Below are 22,276 nucleotides of genomic sequence, written 5' to 3'. Positions count from 1 at the left end.
CCCCAGGAATTACAGGCGGCTGTACAACATTAATATCCTGGGGCAGAGTTTGAGCTGTGTTCAGAGATCAGATGGAGATTCCAGAGATTCATGAGATGTTGATAAGGATGAAGAATATGAGCTTTATACCTGCAACAAAAGCACTGCTTTATTAAAAGCAGGGCAGTTCAAACTGATCCCAGAGCTGTGCAGAGGTTGCAGCAAGCCTGACTCCGTGTCCCAGGGCTGCAGGTCAGTTAGACCCCCCAAGAGGGATAGGAGGTGACAATGCTCCTGCCAGAGAGCCAAGACACTTTCCACCCTTCTGCTGAGACTGACACCCCGAAATAAATTATTTAGAAGTGAGAAAAGAAGCTGTGGCTGCACCATCTCTGGAAGTATTCAAGGCCAGAGTGGACAGGGCTTGGAGCAACCTGAGCTAGTGGAAGGTGTCCTGCCCATGAGCTTTCAGGTCCTTCCAAACCAAACTTGCTCTGGGAAGCTGATCTTTGAGAGCAGCGCTGCAACAGAGCGCTGCAAACAGGGAAAAGCCTGAAAAACCCCCACCCCAAAACCCTAAAAAGGCAAAAAACCCTCCAACAACCGTGAGGTAATAGCGGAGCCACTAACCACACTGTAAGCAAACAGCTCTACATCCCTGGCTGACAGCTGCGACAGCATCTGCAGCTGGAAGAGTGATGGAGTGCAGCTTCTGTGGAGCAGCATCCCCCTGGAAAGACCATCTGCAAACAGCAAGGGCCTGGCAGGCTGTGCAGGCTGGACCAGGGATTTTCCAGCCTCTGCTCAGGGTGAGGATGTGACTGGCATCAGCATCAGCCCTGCAGAGCCCATCCCGGCACAGGATGGAGCGCAGCCGGTGGGCTGAGGAGGGAGGGCACGGGGGGCCAGGTGGCAGCAAAAACAAAAGCAGCATTCTTTCTAACTTGTTTTTTGTTAATAATTGAGTTTCCCTGGGCATTGCAGCACACAGCCCTTAATGAAATAAAGCCCCAACAACAAATCCCAAAGTAATAAGCCTGGGAAGGTGCCAGAAGTGATGCGCCTCGGCCTCTTGAACATGTGTGGCAGCGACACAGACAGCAGCTGTGATGGACTTTTCCCAGGCAGCAGCACCAGTGGAAATGCCACCCAAAATACCTGCAAATATTCCCAAAAATGCAGAAAACACGGCATTTCGTGCCTTTGCTACCAGGCAGAGATTAAAGAGGGAGCTGATGGTCACAGACAATCTGTTCCTCTGGATAGGGCTGACTTAGTTGGGCACCATCAAACCCCTCCATATGGGATGGAAAAGGCTGAGGGTTTGTGCTGGTGCCAGGACAGGAATCTGGTTCTCCATAACCAACCTGGTGCTCAGGAGAGCAAACCTGAGCTACCTGCACATGGAAACAGCAGCTCTGAGATCAGCCTTCAGAAACAAATCCGAGCTGACAGCAGAGGAGGGAAATGCTCCGTTTGATCTGCTAATTGCTGCTGAGTCCCGGAGCCGTGTGCCGGTGAACACTCCGGTTTGCTTCCCAGCCAAGGAGCCCTGATTAACACTTGTCTCTGGGCTCAAGCTGGTACCAGGCTTTCAGCATCAAACACATTTCATCTCTGAGCAGTGCAGCAGGAAGGGATGGCTGGTACCAGCAGCTGGAGTGAACCACGGTGGAACAACAAAATGGGTTTGGAGACTGTGGAGGTGAAGCACCAAACCCCTCACAGGTAAGGGCAGAGGCTTCTCTAGTGGCTTGTTCCTTGGGCTGGCATAACACAGGGATTGTGCCCTCCTGGCAGACCTACCATCCTCCAACACAAACAGCTCAGCCTCAATGCAGCTCATTGAGATGTATTTCAACGTATTCCAGGGGGAAACGTAAATACTTAGTTCCCAGCGTACTAGAACTTCTTAAATCCCACACAGAGTTTAATTAAACTTTCTGATGTAGCAGTTTGGTGGTGGCAAAGAGTTTTTGTGCACTTCCCTGGAACAACAGTTGCACAAAGGGAACCACCACTTCCCTGCAAAAAAATGCTGGCATTTATAGAGACTCAACCCTCGGTGCGTGGCCAAACATCCTCCCGTCAGCCTCCCATCTCCAGAGCGAGAAAAGCCATCACAGCTACACCCAGCAGACGCTGCAGTCACAGTCCCTGCTCTGCTATTTACAGCAGCCACGTTGTGACTGATGCAGCAGCAAACAAAGCTAACAGTGAGTCTGGTCCCTGCTCCAGCCTCCTCGGCCCCAGACACCAGGGGATGGCGATGCTCAGCAGCACTGAACATCTCCTGCCCTCCTGCCCGGCCAGGAACACACTGAATCTTCCCTTTACATCCCAAACAACACCAGCAAGAGGATGAGAGATGGTGACAAGGTGGGAAGAGGTGGTGACTACTGGGGGAATTCCCCTCTGACCATCCATGTGGTTTCTGCATAAAGGACTCGGTTTTCCTACACTCTGCTGGCTGTGGCGGGGCAGCACCACCTCACTGTGCCCCATTCCAGGTGGGAACACCTGCAGCAGCTTTTCCCCACGGGACAAGCAAATGTTCCTCTTTAAGACCAGATCGGAATCCTGGCAACGCCGGGAAGAGGCTCTGAAATGCCGCAGTGGGAGCGTTAAGCGCAGGATGTGTCATTTGTAGATAGAAACACTATTTTGAGAGAGAGAACATTCAGATATTTTCAATATTAACTATTATGAGCAAACATTTCTTAAATTCCTACACAAACACATATTTATAGCAGTGTGTGGCACTGAGGGGTGAGATGAGGCTCAGTCCCAAGCACAGAGAACAACATCAGGACCTCGCCAACCTTTATCCATCACATTAACAGATTAACTCAGGCTGCACTTAAGTTGTGCCTAGGCCCAGACCCTGGACAGCTTGGGACACTAGGCAAGGCAGAGCTTCACTGCAAATTAAGAGATAGGATAATGAAAATACTGCCCTGACCTCTTAGGCATCACCAGCACTGAGCTTCAGGTGCTCCCGAAGGGCAACTTGTCATAGCTAAATAAAAGAATGAAGCTTTTGTATCTCATCTTACAAAAACTATTTAGGGATCACATTCATTTTCCCTGAGCATTATTTCTGGTTCCAGGCAAAGATGCACAGAGCTGCCCTGTCCTCACCTGATGGGGCACAGGGTCTGTGGGCAGGTGCCCTTCCCTCCCACCTCCCTGCTCACACCCCAATTCTCTCCTGACCTCCCCCTCAGGCCAGCCCTCAGGCCAGCCCCCAAGTCTGTGTTTCTTCTCAGTGTAACAGCATACAGAGGTGTTGTTTTGACCCGGTTTCAGTATACACACACAGCAGCACATGTTGTGGTTTCAGGAGAGGAGAGCACAGGCACCAGAACACAACAGAGTGTCATATCCCCCTTGCACTGGGGACCAGGGGAGCGAGCTGGGACCCCCAGGGGTGCAGCACCACACTGTCCCCACTGCCCCCCAACCTGGCAGGGGACCCAGCCCAGCCCTTACCCCTTTGCAGATCGCCACTGCCTCCTTGGACATGGACTTGGGGTAGGCGACGTTGTGCTCCATGATGGACTGGAAGAGCTCATCTTCATCTTCTCCCTCAAAGGGAGCCTAGAGCAAAGCAGACACAAGTTCAACAGCATTCCTGGATCTCTCCTCCGTGTGCTGCTGTGGTCCTTGGCTATGGTGTCAGCCCTGGCTGTGCCACACAGTGACACATCTCATCATCATGGTCCCTGGGGCTGCACCCATGGCATCACCTCCAGCTCCAAGGAGATGTCCCAGCCTTGTGCCAGCAGCACAGCAATTCCACATCGGTGTATGCTCACAATGGAATGTAACACAGCCCAGAAGAATCAATTACAACCCAATTACCTGTCCAGCCAACATCTCATAGAGCAGGACTCCAAACGCCCACCAATCCACAGACTTCCCATAGGGCTGGTAAGCAATTATCTGCAAACAACACAAACAGCAGGATTACACTCCCAGGCTTGACCTGGTGGCACAAGGCAAAGTGATTCCAAGCTGTAGCCCAGGTCACAAGGATGAGGTTATTCACCGGGACATGTTCCAGCACTGAAATCCCTCGACCAAGCACCCTTGGAGTTCCTCCCACTTGATCTTTACCAGTGCTCTGGGAAATTTAGGTGTGAGCTGTTCACAGCATAAAGGCCTTTAAAAGAAAAGAGCACTTAGAAGAAATCCTCTGTCCTGTGAAGTCCCCAACTGCCCGTTGGGGAAGGTCAAAGCCCAGCAGGTGACAAACAGCTTTGTTCAGAGGGAATCACACATGCAGGGCTGTTTGCACGTGGTACCTGTCACCTTGGCATGCAGAGCTCTGGCTTGGAATAGAAAAAGTCCTAAAAATGGGTCAAGCAAATTGCAGGACAGTTTTACCCTGAAGCCACATTGGCCTAAGCACACTGCAGCTCCCTGAAGGAGCAGGCACAGAGCAGCAGAAGGGCCTGGGCTGGAGCGTGGCACAACCTTATTGCTATTCCCAAACTGGACGTGTGTGCTCGCTCCTCTCAGACCCACTGGCTTTAATGCCACGCCTGAGTGCCATAGTGATTTGTGTCCTAATTTCCCATTTTTTGTTTTTCTTTTGGAAAGTAAAGGAATTTGAGCAAGGAGAAGAAAATAAGAGTGAAAGTGAAAATGCTCAGGCAAACACGCAGAGAACTGGTCCTTTGTCCTGTTTGAAGGAGCATTAATCACCCACAGCGATGAGCTCCGCACCAGCACCACTGGTATCAATCCTGGTGGGATGAGAGGATGGAACACATGATTGAACCAATTATTGGAAACTTCTCTGTCTGCAGCAAACACAGTGTGATGAAGATTTTGGAGGGATATTTTTACGTGGAGGGAACAAACATTCAGGAATAATTACTCCCCTGAATTTCACAAGTGTGACATTAAATTGTGCCTGTACAGCACTTCATGGAAGTGTAAGGTGTGGCTCCATCACATCAGTACTAACCAAATGCAAAGTCATTTTGGAGTGATTTAGAGCCTCTTCCCATTGGACACATGGGCCCTCACTGCAAACAGTGAGCTGAAGAGATCTGAGTTCCACTTCACATGGAAATATTATCCACTGATATTTCCATCTTTCCCACTGGTCATGTTGTGCTGAAAGCATGTCACACATGGTGAGGGGCAGAGCTGAGCTCCCAGGTTTGCCTTTTCCAGGAGCAAGGGAGCATGTGAGGTGGGTCTGAGTGTGCCAAGGACTGGACAAGCGAGGAGCTGCCAGCAGCACAGACACAGGAAAAACCCCCAGAGAGGGAAAACACACTGCAGGGAGAGCTGCACGAGGATTTGCTGCTCTGTGAGGTCGAAGCAGGACACAGCACAACAGGGAGGTAGATGCAGCATCCCTGCTACCTTCTTTGGGGGGATGGACAACGCCAAGGGGATGAATTTCCCAGGCTGATGGTGAGTTCCTTAATGCCCCTGTTTCAACTAGAAAGCTGCCCAGAGCAAGGTCATCCCATGGGAAAGAGCACCAGAGGGGCTGCTGGGGCACACAGAGCACTGGCTCCTTTCCTGTCCTTACCTCGGGCGCGATGTAGTCTGGAGTGCCGCAGAAGGTCTTGGTGGTCACCCCGTCCCAGATGTTCTCCTTGCACATGCCAAAGTCTGCGATCTTTATGTGCCCCTCACTATCCAGCATCACATTGTCCAGCTTCAGGTCTCTATGGAGTGAGAGCAAATCCATGACATAACAGAGAATAGGAATCTCCAGACACCCAGAGCTGTGCTGCAGCTGAGCTCTGGCTTTGTCTCACACCCAGATTCTTTGTAGGATAATGTTTGGGGAAATGAGTAAAAATAAGTCAGAGATCTGACAGGATGAAGTGTTTATTTTACTTTTAACCCACAGGAACACCATGCTGGGCACAGCCCTGTGAAGTGTCCGATGGAAACACTCATCTGGCAGGAGACGGATTTAATCGATTTTTTTCTTTTGCTCCTATGAAAATCAAAGTGCACTAAGAGCTCCCAGAGATGAAGCAGCACCTACTGAGCACAAGTCCCTGCCTCACCTGTGCTCTGCTCCTCTGTGAAATACAAATCAGCTGTGTTCCTCACCCACAGAACACCTGTTCATGGTACCCAACCCACAGGAGCTCCTCAGCATGAGCTGCAGAGATGCATCCAGCTGCAGAGCTCTGGATCCAAATCCCAGCCCTGATCTGTCCCTCCAGAGGTGGGTGCTCCAGCCTTTAGGACACTTCTGTAGCAAACACTCGGTATTTTGGTGCAACTCATACATTCTTGCTGGTTTTAAGGCTGGTTTTTACAATTATCCTGTCAGTGCTTAGAACCTTGATAGGCCAAAGACGGACGGGCACGAGCGCGGATGTGGATTCTGAGAAAGGAAGGAAGCAGGGGCACTGGGGACTGACAGACCTAGAATCTCTTTATAGCAGCTGATGGCAAAAAACATCCCTCACATCAAGTTTGCTCCACTTCTTTCATCTTCAGCATCTCCTAACTCCAGCAGCACAGCTGGCATCTCCCTTTGTAGAGCACTTAATGGTATCTGACACTCATTAGGATGCTCTGCTCTACCCTGGGCTCTGGGAATTCTCCCGAGCAGGGAAGAGCAGTGAGCACTGGTTTCAGAGCTAAACCAGCAGCCTCTGAGCCTGGTCTGGCACGTGGCAGTGACCCAGCTACCTCTGGGTGCTGTAATCATATTGGGAATGGAGAAGGAGATATGGTGGCTGAAGCAGAAATGACAGACTCGCACTGCAGAGCTCGGAACAAGCCGCTCGTGAGCACTTGCTCCAGTGTTAATGGTAAGAGAGTAGAGCCCTGCAGTGAAATTCAGGGCTCAGAGCTGGTCCAGGCTGCCAGTGAGCATTTGTGCTGTACGGAGAGAAACACAACGAACAGGAGCAGGAGAGAACCAGAGCTGCCTTCCTATAACCTGGGATAAAGCAGGAGCCTTCTCCAAACCAGCAGCATCCCGAGGCTCCCAGCTCCGTGCTGGGTGTGTGTACCGTGTGGTGATGGTTGGATTTGATGATCTGTGAGGTCTTTTCCAATCTTAATGATTCTGTGATTCTATCTGTAGGCAGCTGCCAGACCCCATCCATGGCCTGGGTAGGGAGAGCCCCGAGCTGGGGGCTGCAGGCAGAGTGGGACCCCCAGAGCATCGCATCTGTCCGTTGCTCTGCCTCTGGCCGGAGCTCCTGGGGGAAGAGAGGAAGGAGGCACCTGCTCACCTACCGATAAATGATGCCTTTACTCTGCAGGAAGAAGAGGCCGATGGCTATTTCTGCCGCGTAGAATCTGAAACAGAAGATTTAAGAGGAAGACTGATAATTACAGGAGATGAATCGAAATGAAAACCTTTCAAATCCGATCGCAGTGAATGAAACGCGTTGGGCAGACAGGACCAAAGGACACGGCAGCCACGACAGAGAAGTATCACACAAGCCTGATCCAGCCTAGCCTCTGCCTGCACCAGGCAGGGACGTTATGGGGCTGCTGGGGGGCTCTCACTTCTGGTTACACAAATTAGGTGAGATCTGGACCTATGGCCACTCATTATGATGTGCTGGCAACGTGGCTTGGAAAGTTATCTGTGCTCCTGGAGACAACAGGCACTGCCATGGCTGGCTTTAAGGAATATTCTGGGTCTCAGAGGACTCTGCCAGAGAGCAAGACACTGGTTCAGCTTGTACCTCAAAGTGCAGTGTACCCCAAAAGGTGAGGTGGAGGCACCAATGTCCTGGCAAAGAATATTCCTGCATCTTCCCAGTCCTGCTGCCTCCCCTCCCTTTCTGCCCAGGACTTGCACCACAAAGCCTGTGCCTTGGACTGTATTTCCAGCCACATGAACACCCACCCCAAAGGTGCCAAACTACTGCACTTACACCGCGTGGGGCTCCTTGAACCTCCCGACCTGCTGGATCTGGTACATCAAGTCTCCACCGTTCACGTATTCCATCACAAAATACAAGCGATCCTGAAGGAAAAAGCAAACAACTAGCAGCAGAATTATCAGAGCAGGGAATCTGCAGAAGTCAGGAACAAGGACTGAGGAAACTGGCAGCTCCAATCTGTATCTCCAGGGCAATCAGTCATCATCTCTGCCCTCCCCATGGGGTGGCAGGTGGACTCATGGTCATACAGAGCCCATAAGTACTAATTCCTTTGCAATGCTCAGGACTGAAGCTCTGCACCTCTGCAGGTTAATCCACTGGGGAAGGCAAGTGGAGAAATCCCTAAACCAGGGTTTTTTTTACTTCCCAGCAATACATTTGTTCTCCTTCAGGGAAGTGTTGATCAGGCAGCTCCTTGCTGGCATTTCCCCAGGCACTGCATGGCTTCAATTAAGGGATGCACAGGAGACACGAGCAGTTCTGATGGGGACCAAACTGTATCCACGACCACCATGACTTGACCAAGCACCAGGAGGGATGTGCAACATTTCTACCCTCTCCCAGGACAGCAGTGCCAGGGATGCACACGTCTGTAGGGGACCCAGCAGCCCCTGGTCAAGCTGGAAAGGCAGGAGGGGGCTGCACCACCTCTCCTTACTCCTCCAAGCCTGGTCTGAAGAGGCACTTCATGTTCACACATGGTCAAGTGAGTCCAGAGGCCACGGAAGTGCTTCGAGGGCCGGAGCACCTCTGCCACAGAGACAGGCTGTGAGCTGGGGATGTTCAAACGGGAGAAGAAAAGGTTCTCGTGACACTTTAGAGCCCCTTCCAGTGCCTAAAGGGGCTCCAAGACTGCTGGAGAGGGACTCTGGACAAGCACACAGAGTGACATGGGCTCTTGATGCCCATGTCCAAGGACTCCCCTGGCCTTGCCTCATCTCAGCCCATGGAAGGAAGCACACAGAGGCTGGAGCACTGTGACACCTGCAGGTTGGCAGGATTGCGTAACAATGGATAATATTTCCCATTCCTCACTTCCTCCTTAAACAAACCTTGCCCTGCTTTTCAGACAGGAAGGACAAAGAGCCCAGAAGAGATCCAAATGGAGCGTTGCCATACCAAGGGCTATGGAAGAACTGGGGTCAATCAGCTCCTGCCCCTCAGCACAGCCCCAAAGGGAGTTACATAGAGCACCAAGGGGGCAATGGGGATGTGCAAAACATGTGGCACTGATGGGACAGAAGGGAGAATTTGGCTTGTCAGCTGCCTGGGGATTTCTGAGCACACCCCTCTGCAGAGGAGTGCCCTGGCAGGCCAGCTCAGCGGCGATGCACGTGCAGCCAATGTCACCTTCAGCAGCCACTGCCAGGCTGTGACAGCCACGGGAGAGCACAGCGACACCATGCTCGGCTGCAGCTGTTTCCTAAATATATCGATCAGCTTCAAGAGGGAAGAATATTAAAAAGAGGCTCTCTTGAAGCAGCCATCTGAGCTCTAAAAGGGTCTGAGCTTTCCTCCTTTGGGTGGGGAAGGGAACGCTGGTGCTTCGGAGGAGAAAAATGCCAGGAGTAAAGTGGGCAGATGGCTGGGCAGCCCACGGGCTGGAGGGAGGGATGGAACACTGTCCTGGCTCCTGTCGATGGCAGAGAGGACGGCGCCTGTCCAAGTCTGGAGCATCCAAACTCACTGAGCAACAGCTCAGTACAGAGATGTAAATCCCACTGCAGAGCCTGGCATGGAGCTGGTGACATCCCCCTTCCCTGGGCAGCCAAGATGGAACTCCCAGGACTCCTTCCAGTGCCCTTCTCCTAATTAACCACTCCTTTGATCTGTCCCCTGCCCAACTCCATGCTAGGAACAAGAGCCAGGACAACAGCTGTCCTCCTCATCCACCCCAGCACAGGGCATCTCTTGCCCTTCAGCTCCAGGCAGGAGCTCTCTCATTGCTCATCTCTCATTGCTCATCTTCACTTTTCCTTTAAAACGCAGATTTAGGGCTTTTCTCTCTCTCGAAGCCGCTGAGCCAACAGCCCTGGCGGAGAATTGTGCTTGGACTGTGCTCCCAGAAATCAAAGTGCTTTGTGCCAGCGTTTGATAATACACCCTGCTATACATTTTGATTACATTACAAATACGATTACTATTAAGCTACTATGGGTCTGCCAGGAATAATCCCGCGCTGACTCACTTCAGATGCCAGAGAGATGCTGTGTGAAATAGCTGCTCCTGCCACGTTCTGATTGCTGTGCTGCAAAGCTGGGCCGCAGGCTTTAAATACACTCAATGTGTTGGTAAATGAAATTTCTGGGATAATATTAAAATGTAATCCCCCTGGAAAGCATTGTCATCGTTCTAAAGGACTCTGCTGATTCCCTCTCTGGCTCCTGCTGACACCTACCTGGACGTTCTCATTCACGGGTTGCTCAAGGGCCAGGCAGGGATTGTGTTAAAGGTGCCCTTTCCCCTTCTCCACTCCTGACTCACACAAACCCAATCACATGCCCATTGCAAACTGGATTTCCAGCAGTTTGGATTAGGTTTCTCCCTTTATTCATGTTTTTGATCGCCGGAATGAGACCTGGGGAAAAGTGCAACTATTGAATCACAAGGGACATTGTGGGCTGGGGGGTACCCGAGGGGCTGGGAAATCACCATCAACAGCTCCTGCTGGAAACATCTCAGGGTGCAGCTATTGCACATTACACTCCTGTTTCACACACCCACATTGCAGTCATGGAAGCACTTTTGCCAGCAAACTGGACAAGCTGTGAGGTTGCCAAGGCAGAGAACACAGGGCTGCATTGGCAAGTGCAGTGATGTACAGAGAATCACAGAATCCTGGAATGGTTCAGTTTGGAAGGAACCTTAGAGCTCATCCAGTTCCACTCCCTGACATGGGCAGGGATGCCTACCACTAGCTCTGGTTGCTCCAAGCCTCATCCAGCCTGTCCTTGGACACTATTGCAGATCCATTTAGCAAAGTGTCAGGCTCCCAGTGCTCAGTCCCCAGCCAGGGGGTCCCCAGGGCCAGGCTGTGGCACTGGCACTTACCATTGTCTGGAAGCAGGAGTGGAGCTGGGTCAGGAATGGGGGCTTCCCAGAGAGAGCCAGGACACGCTTTTCCACCATTGTGCACTCCACATCATCATCCTGGATAACAACATCCTTCTTCAGGATCTTCACAGCATAGAGCTCATCCGTGCCCTTCCTCTCTGCCAGCATCACCTGCACATGGGAGAGGATATGCTCAGGATCAAGGGAAATGTGGATCTGTAACGCTTCGAGATTAAACAGTTAAAGCTAACAGCTTGTTTATTATCCTGTGGCTCCTGCTATACCCCAAGAAGAGATTCAGGTGCCAAATGATGGAGAAAGCTATCGGGGTATTCCCCAAAGCACTTAGGAACAGTAAGTCTAGTGAGTAACAAATCTACTCCCTCATCACCTTATCGAAGGGGTTCAGTGATGTCTAAGCCCAGGTCACTGTCCAGCACTTCTCACCTCCGAGCTGGGGCCTGGTGCAGTATCCTCCAAGTGGCACCAGCCTCAGGGGAGGGTGTCAAGAGTGTGAACACAGAGCCCAGCAAATTACAAAGTGGTAAAAATTTAAAGGGGAAAAGAGTCAGTATATAGTGAATGGTAAGAAAAAACACACATCATTTTCTCTGCCTCACATCCCCCTCACAACAGTGACCAAACCCCATCATGTGCTGGTCCATGCCCAGTCAAAGCCACTCTCAGCCAGAAGAATCCCTCCAACCTCCCATTTCAAACCAGTCTCACCCATTTGCAGGTTTATTTATTGCAGTAAATAGGATTCATTGCTGCTGCTAGTGCAAATCCCCCTGGTCAATTCCATCAGCCCAGTGAGGGTCCCCAGCCCAACCCACTATGCTCCATCAGCCTAAGCTGCTCCTTGAGCTGTCAGCAACATAAACCAACTCTGAAGCCACACTTTGCTTCCCATTTTCCCACTCACACTCTCTCATCACTTCAGACTGGAGCGCTGGGTGGAAATGAACTGCTTTTCATTTGAAGGAGTCGGCAAAAATCCTCCAGTCACATCAGGAATAGCAGCTCGGGGGGTTGGAAATAAATTATGTGAAGTCAACACTGATGAACTGAAATGTGCTTCAGGCTGGGGCAGACTGGCAGAGGACACACGAGTGGGTCTCGGGGTGACTTCTGAGACACTAAGAAGAGTGGAATTAACTCTCTTGTGTTCAACCCCCAGCACAGCTGGCCAGGGCAGCAGTGGAGTCACCATCCCTGGAGGGATTTAACAGACCTGGGGATGTGGTTACTGGTGGTCTTGGCAGTACTGGGGGAAAGGTTGGACTCAATGGTCTCAGAGGACTTTTGCAACCTAAATGATTATGTGATTCTATTCTGTGGCACAGTCCAAGGACAAAGGACAACAAGGCAGGGACACAGCCTGAGGACTGAGGTCTTTGGTGCCCACCCTCTTGTTTGAGTGCAGACACCAGCAGAAGGGGGAACAGCACTCTGTGAACGCACGCGGCTCTGGCTCATCCGCCCGGCTGCGGCCCGGGGGAGGCTGGCTGTCCTTGACACAGCTTGTCAGGATTAGCTGGGAATGGCACTGGGGCTCCTCGATGCCAAGTGCTCTGGAGAAGGCACTGACATTTCCATTTCCCTCAGCAGGGCGGGATTGCAGCGGCCACACGCTGACTCGTCCCTCGCAGGGCTGACGGCATGTCAGGGGCCTCGGCAATGGATTTATTTCCTCACTGATGCTTGAAGAATGTTGAGAACCCAGACCAGTACATTATGCTGCTGGAATGGAAACCAGTAAGGCAGAGGCAGTGGGACCAGCTCTGTGCTTCATAATTTTCTTTTACCAGTTCCTTGAGGTATTTCCAATGGCGCTTTGCACCACACATGCGCGTGGACAGATGGACACCCTGCCTGCACCCATGGGACAGCAGTGACAGGACCAGGGCAATGGCTTAGGTTAGATGGGATATTGAGAAGAAATTCTCTCCTGTGAGGTGCTGGCACAGGTTGCCTAGAACAGCTGTGGCTATGCCATCTCCGGGAGCGTTCCAGGCCAGGTTACACAGAGCTTGGAACAAGCTGGACTAGTTGAAGGTGCCCCTGCCCATGGCAGGGGGTGGAATTAGGTGATCTTTAAGGTCCCTTCCAACCTAAACCTTTCCATGTTTCTCTGCCAGGGTGCCAGGGCAGCAGACACAGCTGCCTCACACACAGTCTGCACTTCTGCCCTCCCTTGTGATTCTGCCTGAACTGTTTCAGTTCATTGCCTCCATTTATCACCACTTTTACGCCAGTTAAGCTTTACAAGGCACCATGCACAGGTGCTAAAACCAGAGCTGATTTTTAAGTGATAAAAGCAGATGGGCTTTGGCTGTTCAAAATTGGTGGAAAAGAAGTGACCACTCCAAGAACACAGTTTGTGGGGAAAATAAACCTGCTCCCTGGGAGTAAGTGCATTAGATGCAGTATCAGTCATATACAGACCTGCCTTGCTATCTGTAACCCTTTCAGAGAAAAGTTAACTAAACCAGGGAGCCTCTGAGCCTGGCAGATACTCCTGCCCCGAAGGGACCTCGCCGGTGATGTGCTCCCACCCCCTCTGCAGCAGAGGCAGAGCTGGCTGGGGTACCACCATAAATGCAAAAAACTGCTCGAGGGCATACATGGGCTGTGAATGTTTCATGCAGCAGCTTCCCAATGACATGGCAACCCCAGCACAGCTGAGCCAGCCCTGCTTCCTGACATGTGAAAGGCAAAAGGACTTCCCAGCTGCCGAGAAGCAGCAGGGTGACACGCACGGGGAAGCGGCCGGGTGTGAAGCGTGTGCTGGGGGATGCAGGGGATGCTGAAACCCCACACTGCTGTGCTCCTCAGTCACATCTGGGCTGTATTCCTCCCCTCTCCTGTCTGGGCTGGCGCAGCAGCAGCTCCAGAGGTGTGCACTGAGACCAGGATGCTGCAATCACTGTGGATTTGCAGAGGCAGAAGAGACTGTGGGCTCTGGTCAATCCAGAAAACACTGTCTGCACCCTGAGCCACAGGCATGAGGTCTGAGCAGCAGGTTTGGCCTGCTCTCTAAGAAGAAACAGAGATGACAGAATCATTTAGATTGGAAAAGACCTCTAATATGGAGTCCAAGATGCTCACACTTTGCTAAGAGCATTGAGTCCAGATGCTTGCAGCCCCTGGGGCTTATGGACATCAGGAAGAATTTTGGACATAAGGAACAAATTCTTCATGGAAAAGGTTGTCAGGCATTGGACCTGCCCAGGGAGGTGGTGTAGGCACCATCCCTGGAGGTGTTCAAGGAACAACTGGACTAGAGAGTTGGTGATACCCTGACCAGAGCCATGCACAGGATGTATGTTGGTGACAGAGGGAGCACATAGCCAACCTCACCCACACCCAGATGGTCTGACCCCTGCCCTCCTGCCATATCTCACACTGAGAGAAGAGAAGAGACCATTGCACAGCTTGAAAACTATCACAGCACACGAAAACTGCCTCCCACTGCACTGGAATCCAGAACTGCAGCAGCCCAAGGCTCCGCCCTGCTCAGCAAAACACAAACCCCCGAGAAGCCTGACAGCTCCATAGCACAACAGATTGATTAGCTGCAAAAATATGAGCAAGCCACCTAATTTCATTTTCCTATATTTATATTACAGCAAAGCAAACCCAGGGTGGGCTGTGCCAAGCACTGCCTTCCTCTGGGAATGTTTTCCCTACCCGTGCCAACCCTGTGGAGCTCTGCCACCAGCAGCAAAGCCCATGGCCAGGGAGCCCTGAGGAGACCCCAGAGCAGCCTAGTGTCCTGGGACTGAACACCCTGAGCCAGGACCATGCTCACCCAAGCCCCTATTTTCCAAACCAGATCCATTCTCCACCCCCCAAACCCTGCTGCCTGGCTCGGGGGACCTCCATCTGCCAGCACACTCGCTGGGAAGCAGATTGCATTCTTTTTTAACTTTTCTTTGGTGCAGAAAAAGCTGATATTCAACTTGATTTATTCCTGTAATATAGAGTATTTGTTTGGGAAGGCTCCAGCATAATAACTGAAGATATTCTGAACACAGAGAAAGCAAGTTTGTTAAACTCCACCGAAGCCAACATGTAGGGACTCCTGATCCTGGACAGCCAGAGTGTGGAGAGAGGAGAATACTGAGCAGCAAACCTGAGGTCCTGGTGCCAAAGGGTTAATACAGAGAGACAGAGACTCACTGAAATAATGTGGTTATAGTCCAAGAGCTCTCACAACCAGCAGGGACTGGAGGAGGGAGGCTGGCAGCAGGCAGCCAGGCACAGGAGCAGGCAGTGCCAGCCCTGGAGAGGGAAGGACAGCAGTGCCAGCCCTGGAAAAGGACAGTGATGCCATGGGCACAGCTGGCTGCCGGGAGCCGAGACTGGGGAGTTGGGCTCCTCTCCCTGTTCTGTGCACCTCTGCCTGGCTCCTTCTGAACATCTGGCACCTCTGCCCATGACAAGAAGCAGGTACACTGCCCCCCTCCACCTGCCACCTGGGTGTCACTGTGCCGGGACGCAGGGTGGCAGGAGGGATGCCGGTGGGGAAGCGCAGGCACACGTGAGGGTGAGGCTGCATCTACCCGAAGAAACCAACGTGCTGTTTTAATTAGCTCTAATTAGCATATTTATAACATTCTGTTCCAGGGAACAGTTTCTGTCACACACTCCCTTATATAAGCCTTGGAGCCGACTGAAGGGTTTGCTAATGTTTCTCAAATGTAAGGGAAGAAGGTGGTGGGGGGACACGACACGCAGCTACAGAGTCTCCAGATGCCAGGCACCGAGTTTGAAAGGGATGAGGCATTGGGAGGGAGGGAAAAGGGGGCATGTATGCATTTCTGGGTGAGAGTAGCACAGGCACGATGCACAGGGCTTTCCTGCTACCCAGGATGCCAACCCACAGCAAAGGGGCACGGTGCTGAGCACGGAGCAGAACAGAGCATCACCCAGGCTGATGCTCTGGGTGCTGGGGACCATCTGATCCTCCCTGTTCTCCTTCTGTAACAGATGTTTCCATGGATCTCAGAGCTCTCCACCTCCAGAGAGGGAGCAAACACCTGGGACTTCCCCAAGCTCCGACACCGTCAGGAGAAGGCTGGGGGAGGAAAGGGATGTCCTTGCTGCACCCCTGTGCTCAGCAGGTGACAGGTGAGCATTGCTCCCCTGCACTCCCTCCTCACCTCCACTGCCAGCCCAAGGAACGAGTCTGCAGGCAGAGCAATATTCCTGCAATTAAGGCAATTCACTAATGAGAGAGGTGCTGGGCCAGTCATCAGACCAGCAGACACTGCACCAGTGTCCAGTGAGGTCTGCTCCAGCTGTGGAGCCCCAACGGCCCCTGGAGCACTGGGAGCCCGAATGGAAATCAAGAGGCAGTTGGCAAGACCCCAAGAAAAATGAAGGCTCCGAGTCACATAATTACCAGAAGAATGAAATTCTGTTACTGCTCATCACCAGTCTGGGAAGTTAATTAAAATGTTCACATATATTTGTAATTATTAGAGAAAAAAAACGGCCAAGTAAAAAAGTGCTTTAAAGACACAGCTCAGCCCCTGCTTCCCTAAAGGGGATGGCTGGTTTCTGTGATGGTTTTATCAGACATCTCAGGTGTTCCCTGCTGAGACACAGTGGTCACAGTCCAGAGAGAGCCAAGCTGTACTCCCAGTACTGTGACACCAGTGCTCCCAGTCAGAGCAAGGACACTTGGCCACGTGGCCACAAGAAACACACGTTAAACACAGACAGTGCCTAGGTGAATGTGGTACCTCACCTTCCCAAAGCTTCCTTTTCCCAGCACCATCAGGAAGTTGAAATCCGACAGTTTCATCCGATCTCTGCTCCCATTGTTGTCAAATTTGGAAATAGCATTTCTTGACTTCTCATCCGTAGCCTTGGACACAGTTCCGATCTTGGCTCTCTGCACAGGTTGAGATGGCATGGGGAGAAAGAGAAAACATTACTGAAAACAGCAGAGAAAAGGGCATTATAAACCCAGTGGATGCTCCCAAAATCCCACCTTAATCAGCTCTTTCCCAGCTCAAATGCCACCCTGAGCTTTGGGAACCTTTTCCATCAGCACGACAAGAACAGCACCAAGAAGGGCACAGGAAAAGTTACCAGCCCTGGCACGTAGCACTGCTTGGCTGCTTCCTCTGCCAGAGCAACTGGGAACCATCTCTGCCCATTGTCACCCCTCTCCCTGCACCAGCAGGACACAGCAGCCTGCCATGCCACCCTGCACCAAGCTCCAGGTCACCCAATGCATAGAAAAGAGGCTTAAATAAGCTTTTCTTCTTCAAAACTGGCTTCTGTCTCTTGCCTCATCAAAAAAGCACAGGTGAGTATAAATATATTTAGGCAAAACACAGGTCTTTTCACCCAGCTCCACCTCCATTACTACCCTTATGGGTTCCTTCCTTCCAGTTTGAGATATTCTATAACTGTATCTGATGTTCAAGAGAATCACAGTCCTGTGGCTAGTTCAAGGTGAACGCAGGAAGCCACAAAGCCATTCGGAACAGCCCAGAGCAGACAGATCCCCTCCTGCACCCCAACCATCCCCCCAGTCACAGCTGCTCACTGAGGACCCTGCCAGCTCCCCACCACAGCCCACCTGTGTCCCAGCCCCGGGCCAGGGGCTGTGTGAGTGCTGAAGCACTGCTCATCAGAGCCATCTCCCAATGTATTCCGCTTTAATTTGCAGAGCCATGCGGCACTGCGAGGCCTGCGCCGAGCTCAGCCTAGCGTGAAATTCCATTAACCCAATCCCGGCGGCTCCATTTGGCTGCTGCTGGCAGCCCCTCCAGATAGCACCTCTCAGGGGATCTCAAGCTTCTGCTGCTAATTGGTTCTCACAAGGTTCTCCGTGCTGCAGAATTCCCCACTCAAGGTCACCTGCAGCACCTACAAGCTTCTGAAAGGCTCCTGCACTGAAAGCCAAGGGAATGGCTCCCAGGAATTCCAAACACTATCAGTGGGACTGTGGCTCTGCCCCAGGAGGAGGTTGGAACCCTCTGATAGTCACCGGGACCAGAGCTGCACACACTGCACACCTCCCTCCCAACAGGAAAACGTGCCCACAGTGAAAAGGAACTAAAGTCACCTCTTCCAAAGCACAACAGGTTTACTTAAGAGTCATCTTTAGGCTTTTCCAGTGTCCCCCAAAGAAGGGAATACCCAGCCAGGGTGCTGGATTAACAACCAGCTGACCAACAGCAGCTCCAGCACAGCCAAATGTGGCTCATCAAACCAAATCAAACCATAGAATCACAGAAAGATTTGGGTTAAAGATGATCCAGAGAGAATGATGAGAGAGGGGGAAAGAGGAAGATTTTCATTTGCTCCATCCCAGCAAACCATCCAGCCCTAGGCACAGCACCAGCAGACACCAGGTGAGCACCCAGGTATGAGGGTGACTTGGGGTCTCCCCTGTTGCCTCCAGCTGCTCCTGAGGCTGTGTCTGAAGAATGGCCACTTCAACCCCAGTCAGTCCTGCACTTGACCTGATTTGCAGCACCTCACTATGTTCAAGAGGACCAGATGAGGATATAAACACAGTGTGACTTCCCTGATAGAGCAGGCTCTGCGTGTGGCTTGGCTAGGAGGGGGAAGGTCTTCCCAGAAAAGAGAGCAAAATAAGAGCTGATGCAATGTAACAACCAGAACTCCCATGGAAAAGGTCTTGCTTCTGCTGCCAAGTGTCTCCAAGGTCTCTAAGAGAGCACAAAAGTCCTGCAACCTGTTTTTAATACACCCCTAACACTCCCACAATCTCGAGACCTCTTTCAGGTTTACAACTGGAGCCTGTCAAGTATTGCACACAATTCTTTTTTAAAAAAAAAGCACTTGACCTTCGTTATCCAACTCTATTTGTCACAGTTAATTTACTACATCTGAATTTATGCAAGAGCAGCTGATGGCTCCATCTCTCTAGCTGTCCCAGCAAGCGGCTGATAAATAGCAAGTGGAGCTGGCAGGGATGTGGCGCAGGGACGTGGCACAGGGATGTGGCACAGGGCTCCACAGTGGTCTTTTGTCTTGGATGTTCCTTGTTCAGCCCAGGATGAGCCGAGACACAGCTGCAGGAAGCACAGCAGCACCTCAGTCAGGCTGTGGAAAGGGGCATCACCCCAGTGGCAGCTCCATGAGCATCCGTGTGGCTCCATGCCACCCAGGCTAGCACTGCCTTCTCCCAGCCAGGCTCCAGCACACTGCACTCCTCATTCCCAACACCAGCACAAGCCATGGCCCAGCTGGATGGGGATTCCCTGCCTGTAACACTGACTTCTTCAGGAGGGAGGACGCAAGTGGAAAGACATAGCAGGTGAGGGGACAGGTATACTCTGGCACCTTTGGATGATGCATTTTCTGATCTGTAGACAACTCATCATCTGACTTCCAAGACACCATTTTAATGTCATGAAATGCAAGAAAAGCTGATTGTTAGTTCTTTATAGAGCCAACAGCCATTGGTTCTAGCCAACTGTTGTATCAGAACAGTTTTTTCTTGGATATTCAGGAAAGTTGTATATAAATAAGATTAAAAAAAAAAAAGAAAGGAGAAAAGGAACTCTCCAGTCTCTGCTACAATTATGAAGTTCATGCTGACAACCATAAGGGCAAGTCTTTCATTTTATGTATGGCTCACTGCATGTATGTCTCCAGATGTACCACGCTCATTCACAGGGCTCTGAGGAGGCTTTAGCTACATTGAGAAATGGCAAAGACCTGTTAATTCAGCTATGTCTGGATCAATCATTCAACAAGATCTTCCACAGCTTATTAAGTAGTAAATAGAGATTTCTCCTTGGAGCCTCTTTGGGGAGTTGGGCCCAAGCACTGCTGAAATCTTGCAGAAACTGGCAGGAAAACCTCAGCAGCTCCAATCTCCCTCCATGCAACCCACGGTGCTGCCATGCCTGATGCTCTTGGATGCTGACACAGCTTTTCTCTGGGGAAGAGAAACTGGGTGGGATGCAGCCCTGCAGAGCCCTCCTGGCTCCCTGCAGTCCATATCCATTTGAATACTGTGCCCTGGATCCAGGTGTGCCATGGGCTGCACCCTGCCTCACATTCCCTGTGTTGCCAAGGAAAGAGCTGGCAGGGAAAGCCCCTTGCCAAGGGCACGGCAGGGAGGCAGCAAGGAATTCCAATTCCCAAGAAAAACCAATTCACCTCAAATTTCTGCCTCAGTTCCTCGTTTCCTTCTTCTCCCTCAGGAGGCACTGGGACGTTGAAATACTCTCCCTCCTCCTGGCTCAGCAGCTTAAACCTGCAGGGACAGAGTGAGAATGTTGGGTCAGGGTGGCAGGTGGGGCTGCAAGTAGGCTGGACTGCAGGCAGGACCTCACCTCTGGTCTGAGCATCCAGGTCACCCTTCTGCAAATTCAAAAGGACCCCTCAAATGTCTCACCCCTCCAAACCATCCCCCTCAGCAAGCTCAGCCCCTCACCCATGGGGAGGGATGTTTCTGGGTCCCTAGCTGCACTGGGGACCCCCATGGCCCAGATAACACATCCACTGCCTGCTGTGGTGGGAACACAGAGCACTGACATCACTTCCAAACCAATCCTGACCCCAAACCCTACAGACAAACACATCTTCCTCGTGATGGTCATGGGCACAGGCGTGGGCAAACCCCTCTCCATCAGCTGCCCCTCGAGGACAGCACGTGCAATGTGCCAGTGCTGGGTTGGCGCTGCCAACCCTGAGTACACAGACAAGATGCTCCCCAAGATAAGAAAAAACTTCAGCAGCAATTATCAGAAATCATGGAAATGCCACTCAGATCTGAGGTGCTGAAGCTGGGGGTGAAGCCTGGCTCTGGAGGCTCCACAGCCAGGATGGATCTCAGTTATCCCGGAGGCTGCTATGTGGAACAAAGCCCTGTCTGCGTAACACAGGGACAGGCTCTGCCTTTCAGCTTGTTTTCTCCATTAACTGCAGCTGTTTAGATATGAAATATAGATCAGAGCTCCTGCTCCTTTCCCAGTTTACTCCAGCCAGCATCATGACAAGGAAAATTACTTAGATCTCCACTTACATGATTTTTAAAAGGCTGGAAAACACTCAGGCTTTGGGGCTGCGTCAGACCCGGCAGTGCGTGACACACACCCTCGCAGGTGACTGGGAGTCTGGGGGGAAGTGACAGCTTTCTGCTGTTTTCCAGGAGAGGAGATGTGTGCCCATCAGGGTCTGGTTGGCGATGAGCGGTGGCATGTGGCCGGGCTCAGCCCCAGGGACTCCTGCCAGGCAGGAGGGGGTGGACAGTGACAGAAGCACTCCCAGCTCTGCCTTGACTGTGCTGGGGTCAGTGGGTGCCCCACGCAGTGCCAACCCTCCAAGCCCCCTCACTCCACAAGGGATGCGCACCCCAACGCAGTGCAGGCACCCAGCCTGCCTAATTCCTCCTCCTCCTCTCCATTCTCTGCTCTCAGAGAGACACATCCAACTTCCAGGGTGGAAAACCCAGTCTGGGGTGTTCACTCAGCTTAATAACACACAGGGTTTGGCTTTCAAAGGACATCTATCTATTATCTCTTTTCAATTATTACACTCGCCATGGACACGTAACACAGCTCCCAGACACCAGTGCCTGGAGAAAAACAAGGAATAAGGCACCGTGTGTCCTGCTGGGGGAGATAAAATGGAAATGGAGAGCCCTGTTCAGGAGTGTTACAGCCCTGCTGTGTTCATCGCTCGGGTGGTAACGAGCGTTGGTAATTACACACTTTGGTAGTTCCTCCTTTTACTGAACAGTGCACTCCACACCAGCACTGCAGCCCACGTGCTCCAGCCAGGAATCACAGCTCAGAGGTGTCCCCTCATCACCCCTTGCAGCCCTGCTCTCCTGCATGCCTGAGGAAGCCACAGTGCCTCCCCAGTACAAAAACTGAGGGAATCCAAGCACAAAATGCTGGAAAATGCTGGCTTGGCAGATGCTGGCAAGCAATGCCAGCTCCTCCCAAAGACCGTGCAGCAAGAGCCCAAGGGAGCACCAGCCCTCCGGGCAGAGCAGGCCCAGGGCTGTGTGAGCCCACGGGAGGGTAAAGCCTCCCAGTCCAAGGACACGGAGCAGGTCACACAAAGCCAGGCACCCAGATGCTGTCCTGGCACTTCTGGGTGTCCCATGGACACCCACCACAGCACCAGTCATCCTCAGCAACCTGACAGGTGGAACTGTGCCTTACATGGACACAGGACAGGTGGTCCTTGAGCAGGAGGACTCAGATAAGGAAAAAGGGGCTGCCACATCTCCCACTGCCTACAAACAATCCAGGCTCCTTTGTGCCCACGGTATGTGCAAAACAATCACATCTTACCATCCATCCACTCCTGACTTCTGCAGCTCAGAGATCCCG

The 22,276-nt window shown here is 51.9% G+C and overlaps 1 protein-coding gene across 1 annotated transcript in view; it reads right to left on the bottom strand.

Annotated features, from left to right (window-relative positions):
• LOC103803878 (protein kinase C beta type) overlaps nt 1-22,276 on the bottom strand; it is a gene marked incomplete at its 5' end in the record, with an annotated part of 45,839 nt that overhangs the window by 13,805 nt on the left and 9,758 nt on the right. Inside the window, 9 exons of the mRNA XM_009076458.1 lie at nt 3,472-3,579; nt 3,844-3,924; nt 5,534-5,672; nt 7,216-7,278; nt 7,866-7,957; nt 10,926-11,099; nt 16,687-16,833; nt 20,091-20,187; nt 22,238-22,276. The exon at nt 22,238-22,276 is cut by the window's right edge and continues 78 nt beyond it. Coding sequence (XP_009074706.1) covers nt 3,472-3,579; nt 3,844-3,924; nt 5,534-5,672; nt 7,216-7,278; nt 7,866-7,957; nt 10,926-11,099; nt 16,687-16,833; nt 20,091-20,187; nt 22,238-22,276 — 940 coding nt within the window. The remainder of the gene's footprint in view (nt 1-3,471; nt 3,580-3,843; nt 3,925-5,533; nt 5,673-7,215; nt 7,279-7,865; nt 7,958-10,925; nt 11,100-16,686; nt 16,834-20,090; nt 20,188-22,237) is intronic.

Source organism: Acanthisitta chloris, unplaced genomic scaffold (assembly GCF_000695815.1).
Source record: "Acanthisitta chloris isolate BGI_N310 unplaced genomic scaffold, ASM69581v1 scaffold336, whole genome shotgun sequence".
NCBI classification, from domain to species: Eukaryota; Metazoa; Chordata; class Aves; order Passeriformes; family Acanthisittidae; genus Acanthisitta; species Acanthisitta chloris.
The sequence above is the reverse complement of the archived record's forward strand: the minus strand, read 5'-3'. Positions and strand labels throughout refer to the sequence as shown.